At 44.8% G+C, this 19,520-nt stretch overlaps 2 protein-coding genes across 4 annotated transcripts in view; both read left to right on the forward strand.

Moving 5' to 3' along the window:
• The window catches only part of LOC110486511 (myosin-9), a 31,831-nt gene extending 21,660 nt beyond the window's left edge, over positions 1-10,171 (forward strand). For both annotated transcript variants that reach the window (XM_021558159.2, XM_036941229.1), the window contains 26 exons: positions 283-470; positions 632-753; positions 913-982; positions 1,092-1,252; positions 1,375-1,483; positions 1,606-1,737; positions 1,875-2,081; positions 2,179-2,316; positions 2,400-2,523; positions 2,596-2,767; positions 2,899-3,111; positions 3,373-3,517; positions 3,610-3,816; positions 3,924-4,028; positions 4,151-4,303; positions 4,440-4,688; positions 5,576-5,788; positions 5,904-6,116; positions 6,236-6,397; positions 6,535-6,663; positions 6,936-7,024; positions 7,142-7,265; positions 7,377-7,585; positions 7,771-7,879; positions 8,115-8,287; positions 8,547-10,171. In XM_021558159.2, the coding sequence (XP_021413834.1) occupies positions 283-470; positions 632-753; positions 913-982; positions 1,092-1,252; positions 1,375-1,483; positions 1,606-1,737; positions 1,875-2,081; positions 2,179-2,316; positions 2,400-2,523; positions 2,596-2,767; positions 2,899-3,111; positions 3,373-3,517; positions 3,610-3,816; positions 3,924-4,028; positions 4,151-4,303; positions 4,440-4,688; positions 5,576-5,788; positions 5,904-6,116; positions 6,236-6,397; positions 6,535-6,663; positions 6,936-7,024; positions 7,142-7,265; positions 7,377-7,585; positions 7,771-7,879; positions 8,115-8,287; positions 8,547-8,655 (4,025 nt within the window). In that variant the 3' untranslated portion in view covers positions 8,656-10,171. The remainder of the gene's footprint in view (positions 1-282; positions 471-631; positions 754-912; positions 983-1,091; positions 1,253-1,374; positions 1,484-1,605; positions 1,738-1,874; positions 2,082-2,178; positions 2,317-2,399; positions 2,524-2,595; positions 2,768-2,898; positions 3,112-3,372; positions 3,518-3,609; positions 3,817-3,923; positions 4,029-4,150; positions 4,304-4,439; positions 4,689-5,575; positions 5,789-5,903; positions 6,117-6,235; positions 6,398-6,534; positions 6,664-6,935; positions 7,025-7,141; positions 7,266-7,376; positions 7,586-7,770; positions 7,880-8,114; positions 8,288-8,546) is intronic.
• Positions 10,172-10,503: 332 nt separating this feature from the next.
• On the forward strand, positions 10,504-16,658 carry LOC110486514 (mitochondrial glycine transporter B). 2 transcript variants are annotated; one of them, XM_036941230.1, is made up of 8 exons: positions 10,504-10,670; positions 12,174-12,330; positions 14,072-14,196; positions 14,574-14,658; positions 14,773-14,952; positions 15,087-15,255; positions 15,476-15,642; positions 15,871-16,658. In XM_036941230.1, the coding sequence occupies exons 2-8, from the start codon at positions 12,193-12,195 to the stop codon at positions 15,991-15,993; spliced, it is 987 nt and encodes a 328-aa protein (XP_036797125.1). In that variant the 5' UTR covers positions 10,504-10,670; positions 12,174-12,192; the 3' UTR covers positions 15,994-16,658. The 2 variants fall into 2 exon arrangements, with proteins under 2 accessions (XP_036797125.1, XP_021413845.2); XM_021558170.2 differs by lacking the exon at positions 10,504-10,670 and adding an exon at positions 11,916-12,047.
• Positions 16,659-19,520: the final 2,862 nt, after the last annotated feature.

Genomic DNA, 19,520 nt, shown 5'->3' on the forward strand with positions numbered 1-19,520 from the left:
TTTGACCCCTCTCATTCCCCAAATCCCCCTTCCTACTGTATTTGTCCTCTCTGCATTGACCCAGTATTGTGGTGTCACTGGTTTTGAACCTGTCGCCATCTCTCACCATCCCCCATGTAGAGATGGGATCACCCCCATCACCATTATACTCTACTTCATGTGTTTTATGTTGTGGTTTGTTTTCACTGTGTGGAGTTTGCCTGGTTTAGATATAAAGAATGTGAAAGCCTCTTATCTCACGTCACCCTTTCTCCTCTTTTTCTTCTGTCTTCCCCCTCTCAGTGGATCGTATCGTGGGCCTGGATAAGGTTGCAGGGATGTCTGAGATGCCTGGTGCCTTTAAGACCCGTAAGGGCATGTTCCGCACGGTGGGCCAGCTTTACAAGGAGCAGCTGTCCAAGCTCATGGCCACTCTGAGGAACACCAACCCCAACTTCGTCCGCTGCATCATCCCCAACCACGAGAAGAAGGTACCAGTAGATCAACTCCACCAGTGAAAACATCCAAACAATAGTTTCTCTCAAGATGCCATTGTACGCAACAGAGGCACCCACAGCTTATCTTAGTGGTATCTTGGGAGCTTTTTTTATTTACACATCTAAACATGTTCCCTTTCTTCCCTCCCCTACAGGCTGGTAAGCTAGACCCCCACCTGGTTCTGGACCAGCTGAGGTGTAATGGTGTTCTGGAGGGCATCCGTATCTGCAGACAGGGCTTCCCCAACCGTATCGTCTTCCAGGAGTTCAGACAGAGGTACTGTGAACACTCCCATTGTGGCTGTATACAAATGTCTATTTTCACCAGTTCCCCAACTTAACCTCATATTGTTGTTGCATCATGCTGTGTATGTTGCTTTTAGTGAGTTGAGTCCAACTGATGATCCCATGCATATACCTTTTGTCTCTCTATAAGGTATGAGATCCTCACACCCAACTCTATCCCCAAGGGCTTCATGGATGGCAAACAGGCCTGTGTGCTCATGGTAAGAGAGGGGCATTATTATCTTGTTCTACAACATTGTCACTCATTCAGAATGAAGAGATGAATGTTGTCAGTTTAGCTGATTGTATACCTCACCCTCCTTCTGTCAGATCAAAAGCCTGGAGCTGGATCCCAACCTGTTCAGGATTGGTCAGAGTAAGGTGTTCTTCAGGGCTGGAGTGCTGGCTCACCTGGAGGAGGAGAGAGACATGAAGATCACTGACGTCATCATCAGCTTCCAGGCCTGGTGCAGAGGCTACGTGGCCCGCAAGTAAGGAGACCCCCTGACTCCAACTGTCTATCATATGGCTGCAGTGGAAATGTTCTGATGTCTTATAACTGTATTTGGACGATACCAAAGTGTTTCTTGCTCTCTCTCTGCTTGCTCTGCAGGGCCTTTGCCAGGAGACAGCAGCAGCTGACTGCCATGAAGGTGATCCAGAGGAACTGTTCTGCCTACCTCAAACTCAGGAACTGGCAGTGGTGGAGACTCTTCACCAAGGTACACATTATACTTATGCTAATGTTGTTCCTATACAATGCTACTCGACTCAGCCAAACCCCCGGGGAATACTGCCGTACAACTGCCTTTTTTCTTCTCCTCTGAACTGTCCCCCTCCCCAGGTGAAGCCCCTGCTGCAGGTGAGCAGGCAGGAGGAGGAGATGCAGGCCAAGGATGATGAGTTGAGCAAGGTGAAGGAGAGGCAGGAGTATGCTGAGATTCAGCTGCAGGAGATGGAGGTCAAACAGCACCAGGTAAGATGGAGGCCCTCATCACTGAAACAGCCCTGAAGTGACATGTTGATCATTTTATAATGAAACAATAATTGCTCAAGCTTACTTGAAAATGCATTCATGAACCCGTAACACCATATTGTCTCTGTCTCCCCCAGTTGAGTGCGGAGAAGCAGGCCCTGCAGGAGCAGCTGCAGGCTGAGACAGAGTTGTGTGCCGAGGCTGAGGAGATGAGAGCCCGTCTGGCCGCTAAGAAGCAGGAGCTGGAGGAGATCCTTCATGACCTGGAGGCCAGAGTGGAGGAAGAGGAGGAGAGAGCCACACATCTGCAGACCGAGAAGAAGAAGATGCAGCAGAACATCACAGTGAGGACACACACACAAACCAACACACACTTTGTGTGCAGCATGGCAGGTACACACTGTAATAACTCTTTCCCCTTGTGTGTGTGTGTGTGTGTAGGACCTGGAGCAGCAGTTGGATGAGGAGGAGGCTGCCAGGCAGAGGCTGCAGCTGGAAAAGGTGACCACAGACTCCAAGCTGAAGAAGATTGAGGAGGACGTCATGGTTCTTGAAGACCAGAACAACAAACTCATGAAGGTCCGTATACAACCAATGGGCAGACGGTTGTATGGATGGATAGAATTATGTTGTGAACTCCTGTTTGTCTGTGTGTCCCACAGGAGAAAAAGCTAATGGAGGAGCGTATCTCTGAGTTCACCTCTAACCTGACTGAGGAGGAGGAGAAGTCCAAGAGCCTTCAGAAACTCAAGAACAAACACGAGGCCATGATCACTGACCTAGAGGGTAGGTGGAGCACACACCGTGTTGACCAAGTTGCTCTTATATCCTACTTAACATGTTCTCCTTCTCTATTAGACCGCCTGCGCAGGGAGGAGAAGGGCCGTCAGGAGCTGGAGAAGAACCGGCGTAAGCTGGAGGGAGATTCTACTGATCTCCTTGACCAGATAGCTGAGCTGCAGGCCCAGATCGCTGAGCTCCGCGCCCAGCTGGCAAAGAAGGAGGAGGAGCTGCAGGCAGCCCTGGCCAGGTGGGATCTCTACAAGATCTCTGCAATCACATGCATACATACAATGACTTTAGTGTGATCACTCTGTAAATTGTATTTTCATGGCATAATGAATGTTATTACACCCTCCATTTTCCCTCTCGTCCCCTCAGGATTGAGGAGGAGGCAGCCCAGAAGAACTTGGCCCAAAAGAAGATCCGGGAAATGGAAGCCCAGCTATCTGAGCTGCAGGAGGACCTGGAGCTAGAGAGGGCCGCACGCACCAAGGCTGAGAAGAACCGCAGGGACCTGGGTGAGGAGCTGGAGGCCCTCAAGACTGAGCTTGAGGACACACTGGACTCCACCGCTGCCCAGCAAGAGCTCAGGTACTGACACCCGGAGGAGATCAGTTACGTAGTCGGCTACTGTGTTTCAATGAAACTGGTTTATTGTGAAATAAGATGACGCATAGTGGATGCTATTTAGATGCCTTCATGTTGACCTTCTAGAAAAATGATTTCATGAGTTGATGACAATTCTCAGACTCAAATTCCGTTATGTTCCTTGTTTCCCAGTATTTAGCTTAGCTCACAATCTGACAATTTCCAATTCCCTCTTTCCTTCGTTTCTCTACTTCTGTCTGTCAGGACAAAGCGTGAAACTGAGGTAAACCAGCTGAAGAAGGTTCTAGAGGATGAAAGCAAGGTCCACGAGCAGCAGGTGGTGGAGATGAGACTGAAACATAGCCAGGCCTTCGACGAGCTCAACGAGCAACTGGAGCAGGCCAAGAGAGTGAGTGAGAGATATAGATATACCCTCGAATTCCTGTGTATTACAGTATCTCTACATGCACTGACCCCTGGTGTTCTGCCCTCCCCTAACAGAACAAGGTGTCGGTGGACAAGACTAAGCAGGCCCTGGAGAGTGAGCGTAACGAGCTGGCCATTGAGCTGCAGACCCTGATGCAGGGGAAGGGAGACTCTGAGCACCGCAGGAAGAAGGCTGAGGCCCAGGTCCAAGAGCTACAGGTCAAACACGGAGAGAGCGAGCGCCAGAGGATTGAGCTGGCAGAGAGAGTGGCCAAGATGCAGGTACAGTACTATTAATCTCCTTTCAGGTACGATTTGGAGCATGTGGCCTGTACACTAGCTGGAAGGCCCATGTTGATGACTATTTTGGTTCTTGTGTTCCTCCCCAGGCTGAGTTGGAGACTGTCAATGGCTTGCTCAGTGAGGTGGAGGGTAAGTCCATCAAAGCGTCCAAGGACTGCTCTTCTGTGGAGTCTCAGCTGCAGGATGTGCAGGTATAGTACTCCATAGACTACAACAGATCCAAGTATTCAATATTGCACTAGTTTTGTAATGGTTGTAAAAGCTCAGTCATTAAGCTGCTATAACTGTGCCGGTCTTTCTCTTCTACCTACAGGAGCTGCTCCAGGAGGAGACTCGTCAGAAGCTGTCCATGGGCACTCGTCTGCGTCAGCTGGAGGATGAACAGAACACTCTGAGAGAACAGCTGGAGGAGGAGGAGGAGGGCAAGAGGAACGTGGAGAAGCAGCTGCTCACCGTGCAGGCTCAGGTAGACACTTGCAGCAACATACACCTTAAAATTGGATTGATACAAATGTGCTATTAGAATGTTTTTGTTCAACACATCACTAGAACCATAAACCGCACCACAGAATGTTTGAGTGACAAGCGGTGTCCCCCTATAGCTGGCAGAGATTAAGAAGAAGTCTGAGCAGGAAGCAGGATGTCTGGAAAACGCGGAGGAGGGGAAGAAGAGGCTGCAGAGGGACCTGGAGGGGCTCGGCCAGCGGATGGAGGAGAAGTGCAGTGCCTTTGAGAAACTGGACAAGACCAAGACTCGTCTGCAGCAGGAGCTGGACGACATGGTGGTGGACCAGGACCACCTCAGACAGATCGTAACCAACCTGGAGAAGAAGCAGAAGAAGTTTGACCAGGTTAGTAGTAACACTAGCTAGGTTTCCATCCAATTGGTGACAGATTTTCATGCAAATATTCAAAAATCTGCATAAAAACAATATATGCATTTTACCAGCAGAGATGTTTCCACCAAATTGAGAATGTGAGAATTGTGAATAAAAGGCTATAGGTGATGACGTAGTGCACGTAAAAATACCTTTTGTGGGTAAATGCCCATGTACCGAGGGAAACCAAGAAAGTTCCTTTAAATGGGTTTCCTTGGCATTTCAACTAATGGTTTTGTCCTCATTTTTTGGGGGGGTGTTCTATAACGAATGTGCCTGCTCTGGCCTTGATATGGGCGCTTTAGCCTACAGCTCGCAGATGCAGTGTGTGTAAGCTACCTACAAAAGGTTATGGACATAAAAGTTAAGGTTTTTATTTGTTAAATGGCAGCCTTGCATTGACCATGTCAGAATAAGAGTAAGACCCTCAATATTTATTGGAAAGGAGCATCAAGCTCATTACTGTGCACTTTCACCACCCTGTGTAATTCATCTTAGTTTATTTAATCTAACCGAGTAAACTGTATGCTTTCCTGAGTCGTAGTGGGAGGACCACACATGTCATCGCATTACTCCAAGTTTACTTCGATATGATGGTTACTATATCAATATTTGTGCATAAAGGTGTTTCACCATTTCTCGCAGAATTTAATTTTAGACACAAAAAGATCACATCTTGTCTAGTGTATTTTGAGTTGACAGATTTGCCGTTTCCATCAGGCCTGTGTTTAAAAAAAAAATTAAATAAAATTTAAACCAGAGATGTACTTTACTCGCATGAAGATTCTGAAGATCTGTAACTATCAGGGAAAAATCTGTGTCTTGAAGTGTAGTATGACATTCCTCCATTTTACTTCTAGATGCTGGCCGAGGAGAAGACCATCTCATGCCGCTATGCTGAGGAGAGGGACAAGGCTGAGGCTGAGGCCAGGGAAAAGGAGACCCGGGCCCTGGCTCTGACCCGCGAGCTGGAATCCCTCCGTGACATGAAGGATGAGATGGACCGCGCCAACAAGCTGCTCCGTGCTGAGATGGAGGACCTGGTCTCCTCCAAGGACGACGTTGGCAAGAGTGTAAGACAGCCTAGGGGGTGGTTGAATTGTTCTAGGTAGAAATCAATTCAAATCCTCTTTTCATACTGGTCCCAAATTCCTATTTCTCATCACAATCTCTACTATTCTCCTTCAGGTACACGAGCTGGAGAAGTCCAAGCGTGGCATGGATCAGCAGCTGGAGGAGATGAGAACTCAGCTGGAGGAGCTGGAGGACGAGCTGCAGGCCACGGAGGACGCCAAGCTGCGTCTGGAGGTCAACATGCAGGCCATGAAGGCCCAGTACGAGAGAGACCTGGCAGGACGAGATGAGATGGGCGAGGAGAAGAAGAGACAACTGGTCAAACAGGTACACTAGTAGCTACAGGTTTGACTTTGTAGGTAGTGGTTCCTTAAGGTGTCATTTGTCCACTGCATGATGGGACATGTAGTCCAGTGATTGAAAGCTTGAATCTCTCTGGTCCTCAGGTGCGGGAGATGGAGTTGGAGTTGGAGGATGAGAGGAAGCAGCGATCTGTTGCCGTGGCAGCCCGTAAGAAGCTGGAGCTGGACCTGAAGGAGCTGGAGGCAGCCATCGACATGGCCAACAAGAACCGTGATGAGGCCCTCAAACAGCTTAAGAAGCTCCAGGTAACAACCAATTACATTATCACCAGCTTCTGACTAGTATGTTTTTATACCATGACCACATTCTATTCTAATCAAGATGTATGCAGATGGTGAATAGTTTGCTTGAAATATGCTTTGAACCTCTCCCTCTCCACCAGGCCCAGATGAAGGAGCTGCTGAGGGAGCTGGAGGACACTCGTATGTCCAGAGATGAGATCATGGCCCAGGCCAAGGAGAACGAGAAGAAGCTCAAGAGCATGGAGGCCGACATGATCCAGATGACAGAGGTCAGTCGGCGCTGCTGCTGCCCCTCACCTGACCATCTCACACTAGTCTCTCGTTTTATTCTCACCTGACACCTCGCCCTCCCAAACAATACAAAACCTACTTCTGTAACTCTTTATAAATCCTACTGTGAAACTGTATTTGCACAAATCCTCCACTGGAATCGTGATTAATGTGGAAAGGTAGTTAGTTATGAGAGCTTCTCAAGTTAGGATTTGGCCTACTCCCACATACACGCTTTGGTTCTCACATACACTGACACCCCACCCCCCAGGAGCTGGCTTCTGCAGAGCGTGTAAAGAGACAGGCCCAGCAAGAGAGAGACGAGCTGCAGGATGAGATCAACAACCAGGCCGCCAAGAAGTAGGAACCATTTATTTTCTTTCATAACCTGCTGTTTATCTCTGCTTCTAATGACCCAAATGTCTCTCCCTTGCTCTCTTATCTCCTTTCTTTCCCACCTTTCCTCTTCCCCCTCAGTGCTCTGATTGCAGAGGAGAAAAGGAGACTGGAGGCTCGTATTGCACAGCTAGAGGAGGAGCTGGAGGAGGAGCAGTGTAACACTGAGCTGGTCAACGATAGGCTGAAGAGAGCTCTGCTGCAGGTAGGACAGCCAAGGACGGCAATTGACATTCATGCCCCATGTGTACAGACTGGGATAGTGTACTTCTAATGATAAGGTGGGTCAGGCAGTTTAACCCCCTGTCTCTGTCAGACTGACCAGATGACTGTGGAGCTGACGGCAGAGCGTAGTACCTCCCAGCGCCTGGAGGGGGCCCGCTCCCAGCTGGAGCGCCAGAACAAGGAGCTGAAGCTGAAGCTGCAGGAGCTGGAAGGAACTGTCAAGTCCAAGTACAAGGCCACTATTGCCGCCCTGGAGGCCAAGATCGCCCAGCTGGAGGAGCAGGTGGACATCGAGACCAGGTGAGGGGGTCTGAGCCTGACCTTAGACCACCTGCATCCTCCCTCAGATATCCCGCATCTACTGTGCTCTCCATAATGCAAAAAATAACTGAAATTGCAGCATGGGTGAGATCAGATGGTGAAAATCCCCCAAGCTAAGTAGACGTTTCAGCCTGTCCATGTGACCCAGGTGTTTCTTTCCACAGGGAGAGGCAGCAGGCGTCCAAGCTGGTGCGCCGCACAGAGAAGAAGCTAAAGGAGGTCGTCCTCGCGGTGGACGATGAGAGACGCAACACAGAGCAGTACAAAGACCAGGTCAGGGCTCGGAAAACAAGCTTAACACAATCCCAACAGCTTTACACCAGCAAACTTAGTCTCTATTTTCCCCTGTGACTCTATTTTGAAAGTATGTGAATTATTTAATGGAGTACATTTTATATAAAGCTTTCACACCATCTTTGTACTTTACATTGTCTTGGAACTCACTCTATCCACCATATGTAGCCTCCACCTTGGTACATGACGCTAATGCTTGTGTGTGTGTACGCAGTCGGACAAGCTGAACTCTCGTATGAAGCAGCTGAAGAGGCAGCTTGAGGAGTCTGAGGAGGAGGCCCAGAGAGCCAACGCCAACCGCAGGAAACTGCAAAGGGAGCTGGAGGACGCCTCCGAGTCAGCCGATGCCATGAACCGTGAGGTCAGCACCCTCAAGAGCAAGCTCAGGTACGTACACCTCCATCACCCAACCGGACTAAATGCTGACGCACTGAACTCGGTTGTAAATTAAGCCGTCTGTACTAGCACCCTACACAGCATACTTGCATTTACAATGCATGTTTTAATCACATGGACATTACTGATCATATATCCACAGAGGGACTTTTTTGGGGGGGGGGCCCTCCATGACTCTTCCATGGTATGTGCTGTGCCCCTGTCACGATCTCTCTGCCCTAATCACTGATCTCTACCGTCTCTGTTCCAGGCGTGGGGACCTCCCCTTCACCATGCGCCGCATTGTCAGCCGCGCAGGCATTGAGAGCGACGAGGAGAGCGAGCCCAAGAGCGAGACCCCCGAGCCCAAGCCTGAATGAACAGCCACAGTGTTCCCTTCTGTCCATAGGATTGAACTGCAACAGTCGTACAACACACACAAACCCACACATACCACTTAAAGTAACGCATGCACTTACAGGTGGACACAAACATGATACTGTATGATTTAGAGGCAGTAAATATACTTCACAGCCAAACCTCAGTCTCTCTTTAATGGGAGACTTGACAATCTATGTACACTTATATTCCATACAAGCCAATACAACAGTACTTCAGACAATCACCATACTGTCATAACTCATACAAATTTGTGGGCCAAATTGATTTTCTCCTGCTTCATTCTCTGGGAAAAAAAATAATAATGAATGATATTTTTGTAAGGAAACATTCCATTAGAAATAGTCTTTTTGGGCTCTTTTTCTAACTGAAGCAAGAACGAACGAAATGAATATAAATAAATGAAGAAGGATTTCTCGAAGGGGACCAAAGTAATATCGCAATCTATAGATTTGTATTTTATGCTGTAGTTTTTATAATGGTTAAGTATGAAAGTACTACACATCTATTCTGGCTCTCGCTCGCTCTCACCTCAGTTTATAATGGAGGTTTATGTGCTCAATTGTACCGTATTAATTTAGCTGCGGATAGTACTTAGAACATGAATATGCTTTTGGGCTTTAAGAAAACAATACATCTATAGACAGCACAAAAAAGCACACACAGAATTAGAGAAATGCATTAATGTACAAACATTTGATTTGTGCTGAATTGTCTTATTTTTGCACTGAGATGTGTGACTCTGGATTAGAAATGATAGACCACTGGTGCATTAAATTGAAGACATTGATAGATGGCAGATGCACCTCAAACAAGAAAATACATTCAGAGGAACTGCAGGCTCCTATGTATTCATGCCAACACACACTAAAGCCTTACAGTCAAATTCTACTGTTCAAGGTTGTTATTACCTGGATCCACATATTTCTTTACTACTATCAATGTTTTTATTGATGCGCAGGGCGACGGTTACGGGGTGGTGGGGTAGTTTATTACTCACGACACGCTGTATTCTCAGAGCACTGCTTGGTGGGGTATAGGGGTGGTTGAACAGAATAAAGCATGTTGGGATAAGTGGGACGTTGTTACATTTTGCAGCGCCGTGGCCGAACACATCACATGATATCCTGATGGCATCTTTTTACTTTCTCTGACAGGAAGATGACTCCCTGTTGATATGCCTGGCCAGGTGTTAATCCCATGTATTTAAGGGATGGGGTGAGGTAGATGAGTGAAGGTGCTTTAGGTCTGGGTGAACTGACCCCTGCAGGCTGTGCTCAGGGTTGCCTTTTTTGCTCACACTGCTGGGAAGTGAGAGGAATTTGTTATTATTAATGATGGATAACAGACAAAGGATCACTCTCTCGCACTTGGAAGCAAAAAAGAAATCTCAATTTTGTACTGTTTATTTTCTCTGCAGCTCTGAAAAAAATGACATCTTGATGAGTTGTGAATTGTTGGTATTATTGCAATAAAGATGGCTTTCTAAACTGCAAACGTTGACTCCTGAGAATTTTTGTCTATTAAATATATATATTTTTTTACTTTGCTACATTTATTTTACCTATTGATTCTTAAAGAATAACTTAAGTTCAAAGTAAATGTAAAAAAACAATTGGCCTCGAAACATGTTTAAAACTAAAAAAAAGGTTATCATGGATGGTTAGTCCTTGCATTCGTAGCTTTGTCTATGAATTTGAGTGGTTACATTCCTCCAGCCCCATCCCTCAGCTGTTCACTGACACGGGCTGGGATTTCGCGTAAATTGTTCTACTGCTGATTGCGGCTTTAAACTGGAAATACTCTAGACTCTGATCTAATATTGTCCTGTAGTCTTTATTTTTTAGCATCGTGCTCTCAGACATGACCACAAGAGGACAGTCTTGAATCAGAACAAATCCCAATTGAAATGGTTTCCCAGGACAAACGGCATAAAAATGAAGCAAGTCTAAACCGGTTTAAACAGAAAATTGGACACAAGGATGGACAGATTTGGGTGAGAACTGAATGTCGTTTTTATATTGTATTAATACAACGGCCTATTGTAAACTACAATATTTCAGCGAATGGCCTTGGCTTGTTAATCACTTTAATCAAATTACAAATGCCTGTTTCTATTGATTACGTCTTTTGTCCATTCTCCAGTTCAATGCTTTGCCCTATGCATTTATAAATGTGAGTTTCTATTCTCATTGTGCACGTTTTATAACTAACTTGTCTTCGGGTTGTGTTCTCATTCTAATTCATTGAAATCGTATTAGACGTACGATTTTCGGTATAAATGTTTTGTTGGACTGGGAAACGCTTCTGAAAGCTGTCTGGTTCATGATTGTTAGGGTTTTGTATTAGAGCTTCCTTGTTGATTCTGCTACTTTCAAATTGGGAACTCAGAGCTCATGTTTCCAAGTCAGAGTTGCCTAGTTCCCGACTAGCACGAGAACGAGGCATTAACTCCTAAATTCTTGCGTGGAAATCCTGAGATGCAGATGGTTCCAAAGAAGATCACTATGGGCCTCTGTTTATCATGAATGAAAAGGATCTGGTGTGAGACCTGTGATAAATGTTAATCATATTTGTTAAAATTAACATAAATATGTTTAACTACCTTGAATATTTGTCGATATGTACATTCGAGGTTGACATGGGAGTGTAAATTCATTCCTGTCGGTCTTTCCTGTACTGTCCTGATTCTGCAACAGTTCTATAACCCCGGATCATAATCACTTCTGTCCAGTCCCGTGCTAAAATTTGTCTGAATGAGTGTACAACTAGTCATTTAGTGATGTCTGTGTTACAATTAATGACTATTGTTAATGTATTAATCTGTTTCAATGTATATGTGTGCTGAGTCACTTGACTCTCTCACAGAATCAGTCACATAGATGCCATTTTAAAGTAATGTCTTGAAATGACAATATATTCCATAAAACATGTATATCAGGATTTAAGAGTCTGGAGTCTGGACACATTATTAAAAACAGTCCTGGACTTAAAAGCACTTAAACTTATTTTGGCCACCTGTGCCTCCTCAAAAAGTATTGAGAGCATGGTGCTTCAGGGCCCCCCACACACAGAGACATATACATACACACACACACACACACACACAGATGTGCACACACAAACGCATGAGAAACATGTGCAACGTGATCAGGGTGTATGTAATGCTAATGTGCTGGGTGGTGATCTTTGATTAGTTAATAAGTAACTGTGTGTCTTAAATGGGAACCATAGTGTGAGTCAGATGATTCCTACATTGGGTCTGTGCTGTGGTGAGTGCCCCAACCCCTCAGTGGATCAGTCAGAGGCAGTGCAGCTCTCCAGTATCTGCTTTAAGGGACACACTGTATCAACATTGCAAAACACCAGTGCTGTAAGTTACAGCCTGTAACATTCTGTATCTGTTTTGAAAGGTTATTCTGTCTGTGTTATGTAGTGGGTTGCGCAGCTGAAATGCCCAATCATGAAATCGTCATCTTCTCTGTAATCTCTTGTGCAGGAGCGTTTGGAAAAGTTGAATGGACAGGGGCAGAGTAAGGACTGAGAAAGTGATTCAAAAAGAGGAAAAGACAAAAGAGGATTTTGATCATACAAGGACAACATTATTGGATTGGAATTTATTCTCAACTTTCAAAATAACCATGGAACTGTCTCTGGTGAGTGGGATTTTTTTATAGATCATTTAGTATTTGATCCATGGTGAAAGTCTGAAGGACAATAATTCTAGAGTAACTTCAGTGACTGTTGTACATGTACTGTGAATAGCTGAGTATGTTTTATTGATGTGGTTTCAGTGGTCTAATGGCTTGGGTTATAATATTTAATATCTCAGTTAACATTTCACATGCATTTTATGTCAGGCTGTGATTTTGGATCAGGGTACCCAGGCCTACGTTCTCAATCCAGCCCCTATGTTAATCACAGTACCATCCTGTGACATCGTTGATTAACCCAGTTGTCCTTACCCCTCCTTTAACCTGCTGGAAGTTTCAGGCCACTTTCATACTCTGCACTTTCTCAGGCTGTTCTAGAATATTCAATGTTTTCTGTGTTTACAAGTTCTCTATTGTCCTCAGCCCTGAAGTAGGTCAAACTCCCGGGTGCCACCTTAAATCTTCATAGACATGCCAAACAAGTGAGCAAGGCTTTGCCAAGCCTCCACTGTGCCAACACTGCCATTGGTCAACAAGCACTGTTGGTGGGCTGTTGCCATAGCACCCTCATTAAGGGAGGAGCAGGGACATGTTTAGAAAGTGTGGGGTTCAAGTCCCAGTGAAGGAGTACAGATTGTCAATGTCACATCACAGTACAGGAACTACCAAGTAATTTACCAGAGCTGTAGACATTGAAATGTACTAGAATTCATGCCCAGTGATAAGGAAATAAATACACAATTACTAGTTCTAGAGCATCACATACTCTCTAGAATGTAAACCGTGATAAGTTGTTTTATGGAAGCCAGAACATACAAAAACATGCGCATGCGCTCACACACACACACACACACACTGACATTTACAATGTATGACGCATGGCATTTTGCACAGATGTGCATTCGCTGGAAGCAGAAAGATGAGGGGTAGAGTAGGAGAAGCAGCATTGAGAGGTTGTGTGTGAGAGAGAGTGAAAACATACGCCAGTGGATTAAGCTGCTTTGTGAAGGGAAACCGAGGAAAGCTTATAGAGAAGTGAAGAGAGGGATGGAGGCTTTTGCCCTGACAACCCACCACAGTTCATAACAGCTTAGCCGGAGAGGGGAAGAAAACTGACAAATGCAGGAAAAACAGGATAAGCCACTGAAAAGTAGCCCGGGGAAGGTAGGGATGTGGACTGTAGGAGAGATGTGTGTGTTGTTTTGTATATTGTGTGTGTGGCGTCGTATTTTTTTGTCTGTAATGACAGCATGTGAAAATTGGAGGGACTGGGTATGGTGTATGTGATGCTTTTTCTGCAGCCATCCAGTTCTTTGTTGATTTTTGTGTTGGCAGATTGTTTAGAGAACTAAGCATGCCAATTATAATGCATTATAACACATACCTGATGTAGGGTGACACTTGCAGGGTGGGGAATAGTGTGCGTGTTTATGGGTTGGTGCATCTTAGTTTTTCAATGGAGAGTCCTTTGCCCTTTTGCCTGTTCTCTTCGTGGTCCCATGTTGATTTACACACAATTCTTGAGTCAGAATGTTTGTTTTTACTGCTTGTGTGGGTACTTATGTAATGTGAATTACTGTAGGGAGTGTATGTGCATTTGTCCTATTTCCCAGGCTTTCCATCGTAAACAATCATAAATCCCATCATGCTTTGGGCTCTCGCTGAAGTGCACTCTACCGTGACTGGTGTGTGTTCGATGTTATCACTCTCCCTTCCTCCCCTCTCTGCTTGTCTCTCCCTTCAGGGTCACCCGGCTCTCAAAGCCTTTGTGTGTGGCTCTCTCAGTGGAACATGCTCCACCCTGCTCTTCCAGCCTCTGGACCTGGTCAAGACCCGCCTGCAGACCCTTCACAGCAACATGCAGCCTGGGTGAGTAGCCTTCAGCTGGCTCAGTCAACACCTCTACAGCATAGTCCACACTTCCACATAGTAATCAGGTGAGGTTACGTTTGTAGTAAGTTTTCTGGCTCTAGATTACAGTCTTGTCCTAGACCATGAGACCAACTAGCATTGCATTACTCTATTGACTCGCCTCATTGACTAAGCAATATTGTAGATTGTAGATCTGAACATTGAGATTCCAAAGAGTCATAAAACTCATGCTGGTTCCACATGGCCTGCATGCTAGTACCAACTCAATGTCACGTCAGCTATTTTGAAATGAAGCGCAGTTGCAAAGTAACTTTTGGGTCGTTTCATAGGACAGTGTGTTAATACGGCTTTCTCTCTCTCTTACGCTCTTTCAGTTCAGCAAGAGTGGGGATGGTGACTGTGTTCTTAAGTGTTGTACGGACAGAGAAGCTCATAGGACTTTGGAAGGGGGTCTCACCAGTAAGTTGGCCTCTCTTTATGATCAGTAATATAAACAGAAACACATCAATTGTGTTGAATCTGTGTGTTGAGGATATGACTCTGACAGCATGTCTGCTCTGCTTCCTCCTCCAGTCGTTTGTGAGGACCATCCCCGGCGTAGGGATCTACTTCAGCACCTACTACTCTCTAAAGCAGCACTACTTCCTGGAGCAGGGCCCCGGGGCCATGGAGTCTGTGCTGCTGGGAGCTGGGGCCAGGACTGTGGCAGGGGTCTGCATGCTGCCTGTCACTGTCATTAAAACTCGCTTTGAGGTATGTTCAGGTAGAGAGACGTAGGGAGGGGCAGGAAGGAAAAGATAAATGCTTTTCTATATACTGTATGATTACAGTAACTACATGAGTACTGTTTAATGTGTGGGTGTTTACTGTAGTGTCTGTTGTTTCAGAGTGGCAGGTATAACTACGGGAGCGTGGCAGGGGCTTTGCGCAGTGTGTGTCAAACAGAGGGACCCAGAGCTCTGTTCTCAGGGCTGACCGCCACCCTCCTCAGAGATGCTCCCTTCTCAGGCCTCTATGTCATGTTCTACAGCCAGGGCAAGAACACTCTGCCACAGGGTCAGTATCAGAAAACCACACTAATGCTCAACACTGGTATTTGTTTCACTAGTGTGCGATCACTTTGAAGTGTCAGTATGGGGACGCCGATGACATAAACATGGAGCAGTAGTATTGGTTACACTAGAAGCCACATTTGATAACTTTGACATATCTGTCTCAATGTGAATTGTTTGGTGTGGAGTGGAATTTATAGTGTCTCTCTGTTTCTTCCTCCCAGAGATAAGCACGTCTCCCTACGCGGCCCTGGCTAACTTCAGCTGTGGGATTCTGGCCGGGGTCCTGGCTTCCCTAGTCACCCAGCCAGCTGACGTGGTCAAAACCCACGTCCAAGTCAGCCCACATCTGTACAGGAGGACTGCAGACGCTGTGCGATACATTTACAATGTAACTATCTCTCTGGGTGTTTTATTGAATACAGCGTTGTTACTATGCTTAGGGCAATAGCACTGTTATAATATACTGACGTTGTTCGTATGTGGGTCAGGCTAAACTGTTGTCTGTATGTGTTTATATACTGACCTCTAGCCTGCACACAGTGTCACACTATGTAATAAAACATACGGGTTGATTAATAGTAGTTGACATGTGCCATTCTTTCTCTCTGTCTCTCAGGAGCACGGGTTTCAAGGGTTCTTCCGGGGTGGGGTGCCACGTTCTCTGAGGAGGACCATGATTGCTGCCATGGCATGGACAGTGTATGAACAGCTGATGGCCCGCATGGGGCTCAAGTCCTGAGGAGGGATGACAAGAAGGGATGACAAGTCCTGAAGAGAGGGAATGAAATGTGGACCGAGGAAGAAAGTGAAAGTCAAGTCACTGAGGACAAACCAGTACAGTAAGGAGTGCCCTGGAAGGCACTGCTGTGTTTGTGTCTTAAGGCTGCCTAGTTGTGAGTGTGCCAATGGACTTCTTCACTGACATACAGTATTCTGCCATAACATTATTAACCCATTGCAAAGATATGATACCTCAAGCACTGGTATCCATACTTTGACAGAAAGATGAGGACTAGTAGTTTTATTAAAATGTCTGTATATTTGAATGGATTGCAATAGTTTTGCATTGCACAATATTGTCTGTCTTCATTGTATGTGAGGCTACACCAAACTATACTTTAATGTATTTATTCTACTGGGCTACTTTCACAATTCTATATTGCACTATAAGTCATATAATATTGTTGGTCCCTAACTAGCCACTGGACTCCCAGCCAAACTTGACTGTTTAAGCTACTCCAGGCTTTAGATATATATCCCGCTGTAGAATTCTACAATGTCAGATACAGTTGAAGTCGGAAGTTTACATACTTAGGTTGGAGTCATTAAAACTAGTTTTTCAACCACTCCACACATTTCTTGTTATCAAACTATAGTTTTGGCAAGTCGGTTAGGGCATCTACTTTGTGCATGACACAAGTACTTTTTCCAACAATTGTTTACAGACAGATTATTTCACTTATAAATCACTGTATCACAATTCCAGTTGGCCAAAGTTTTCATACACTAACTTGACTGTGCCTTTAAACAGCTTGGAAAATTCCAGAAAATTATGTAATGGCTTTAGAAGCTTCTGATAGGCTAATTGACATAATTTGAGTCAATTGGAGGTGTACCTGTGGATGTATTTCAAGGCCTACCTTCAAACTCGGTGCCTCTTTGCTTGACATCATGGGAAAATCAAAAGAAATCAGCCAAGACCTCTGAAAAAAATTCTGGTTCAAAAAGTCTGGTTCATCATTGGGAGTAATTTTCAAACGCCTGAAGGTACCACTTTCATCTGTACAAACAATAGTATGCAAGTATAAACACCATGGGACCACACAGCCGTCATACCGCTCAGGAAGGAGACACGTTCTGTCTCCTAGAGATGAACGTACTTTGGTGCGAAAAGTGCAAATCAATCTCAGAACAACAGCAAAGAACCTTGTGACGATACTGGAGGAAACGGGTATAAAAGTAACTATATCCACAGTAAAACGAGTCCTATATCGACATAACCTGAAAGGCTCTCAGCAAGGAAGAAGCCACTGCTCCAAAACCGCCATAAAAAGCCTGACTATGGTTTGCATCTGCACATGGGGACAAAGATTGTACTTTTTGGAGAAATGTCCTCTGGTTTCATGAAACAAAAATAGAACTGTTTGGCCATAATGACCATCGTCATGTTTGGAGGAAAAAGGGGGAGGCTTGCAAGCCGAAGAACAACATCCCAACCGTGAAGCACGGGGGTGGTAGCATCATGTTGTGGGGGTGCTTTGCTGCAGGAGGGACTGGTTCACTTCACAAAATAGATGGCATTATGAGGCAGGAAAATGATGTGGATATATTGAAGCAGCATCTCAAGACATCAGTCAGGAAGTTAAAGCTTTGTCGCAAATGGGTCTTCCAAATGGACAATGACCCCAAACATACTTCCAAAGTTGTGGCAAAATGGCTTAAGGACAAAGTCAAGGTATTGGAGTGGCCATCACAAAGCCCTGACCTAAATCCTATAGAACATTTGTGGGTAGAACTGAAAAAGCATGTGTGAGCAAGGAGGCCTACAAACCTGACTCGGTTACACCAGCTCTGTCAGGATGAATGGGCCAAAATTCACCCAACTTATTGTGGGAAGCAAGCTACCCAAACATTTGACCCAAGTTAAAAAATTTTAAGGAAATGCTACCAAATAGTAATTGAGTGTATGTAAACTTCTGACCCACTAGGAATGTGATGAAAGGTATAAAAGCTGAAAGAAATAATTCTCTACTAATTCTGACATTTCACATTATTAAAATAAAGTGGTGATCCTAACTGACCAAAGACAGGGAATTTTTACTGGGATTAAATGTCAGGAATAGTGAAAAACTGAGTTTGAATGTATTTGGCTAAAGTGTATGTAAACATCCGACTTCAACTGTACCTGTTTTCCCTGGACTTTAGCACAACTTGTATCTGCTTGTCTTTAAATTGAAGGTAAAGAACACGAATTGCTTAACATGCTGATCCTTAGCTGGAAATGCACTTTAACCACTTCCGTAATCTAAAACCCTGGAGTGTCTCATGCTGCAGTGAGTCTGCCTGCCTCCCTTTGTGCCAAACTAATGCCACTGTTCTAAGTTATTATTCTGGTAGAGATGTTGTAACATATAATAAGATTTGCTTGCTGTCCATTTGAGCTGTACAGTTGATTTGCCTTTAAAGGATATTATAATTGTTAATGTTTTCATATTTGATATAATTTATTACTGTTTATTGTAATGGTGAATAATTATGCTGTTGTGTTGAACATTTTACATGTTTTTTTAAAAGAAAATGTATAAAATGATATAAGAATACAACATGAGTCTGCTAATATTCATTATATAAGGCATTTGCTTTGTGTCTGTCATGCATCCCTTTACACCTCTTCTCCCTTTTCTCTTCCCTTTCTCTCTCTCCACACTGTGAAACAACAGAAAGTGACATGACATTAGTGCCTTGGGGAACCTTTCCACCACTGCAACCCATGCGTCCTCGGAAGGAAATTAAATGACACATGACATGCTGAGGCGGTGGGTAGGGGGAGAGAGACAGGCTGACACCCAGGCAGCTCGGCTTAGTCCAGACACATGTTCCAGCATTGCCCTACTTATACGGCCCATAAATCACATGACTGTTGGTCTCAGAGCATTAATAACTACACCTACAACCCAACATTGCCCTCGTTATTCAAAGAGGTAATATGACCCATGTGTGTTTCTGGCACATGGGTCATTCTCAGTTCCAGCATTAGTACGGCAGTACGGTTTTATTTTCATTTCACCTTATACACAGCCATTATACCTACCAACAGTAATAGCAGTGCATGATGATAATATGCTTATCACAGAGCTGTCAGACATAAGACTGGGAGAAGGGGCAGGGTTGTGACATCAAAGGGATAGTTAATGATAAGGAGAGTGTAAGGCATTAGGCTATACTGATCTAAACCAGTTTGCTTCTTGGCTATGTCTGTATTTGATTCTTTTTTAATCTAGAAACCTTGTTGTACAATTAAACCATGTTATTAGTTAAGTATGAGTCATATTTAATTGTTTGTGCATTACATGTCTAACACATTATGTAAAACAAACACTGTTGACCTATTGGAAACCTGTGCAACTTTGTGGTTATTTTTTTTATCTTAATGACATGACATTCAGTTCCAACCCAATCAGCTATTCTCATTGGAAACCTCAAGGACTGCAGTGATGGCATGTGTCACAGTGGCCTTTGCTTTCAAAATTAGATAGGGAACACTGA

This window comes from Oncorhynchus mykiss, chromosome 13 (genome assembly GCF_013265735.2).
Source record: "Oncorhynchus mykiss isolate Arlee chromosome 13, USDA_OmykA_1.1, whole genome shotgun sequence".
NCBI classification, from domain to species: domain Eukaryota; kingdom Metazoa; phylum Chordata; class Actinopteri; order Salmoniformes; family Salmonidae; genus Oncorhynchus; species Oncorhynchus mykiss.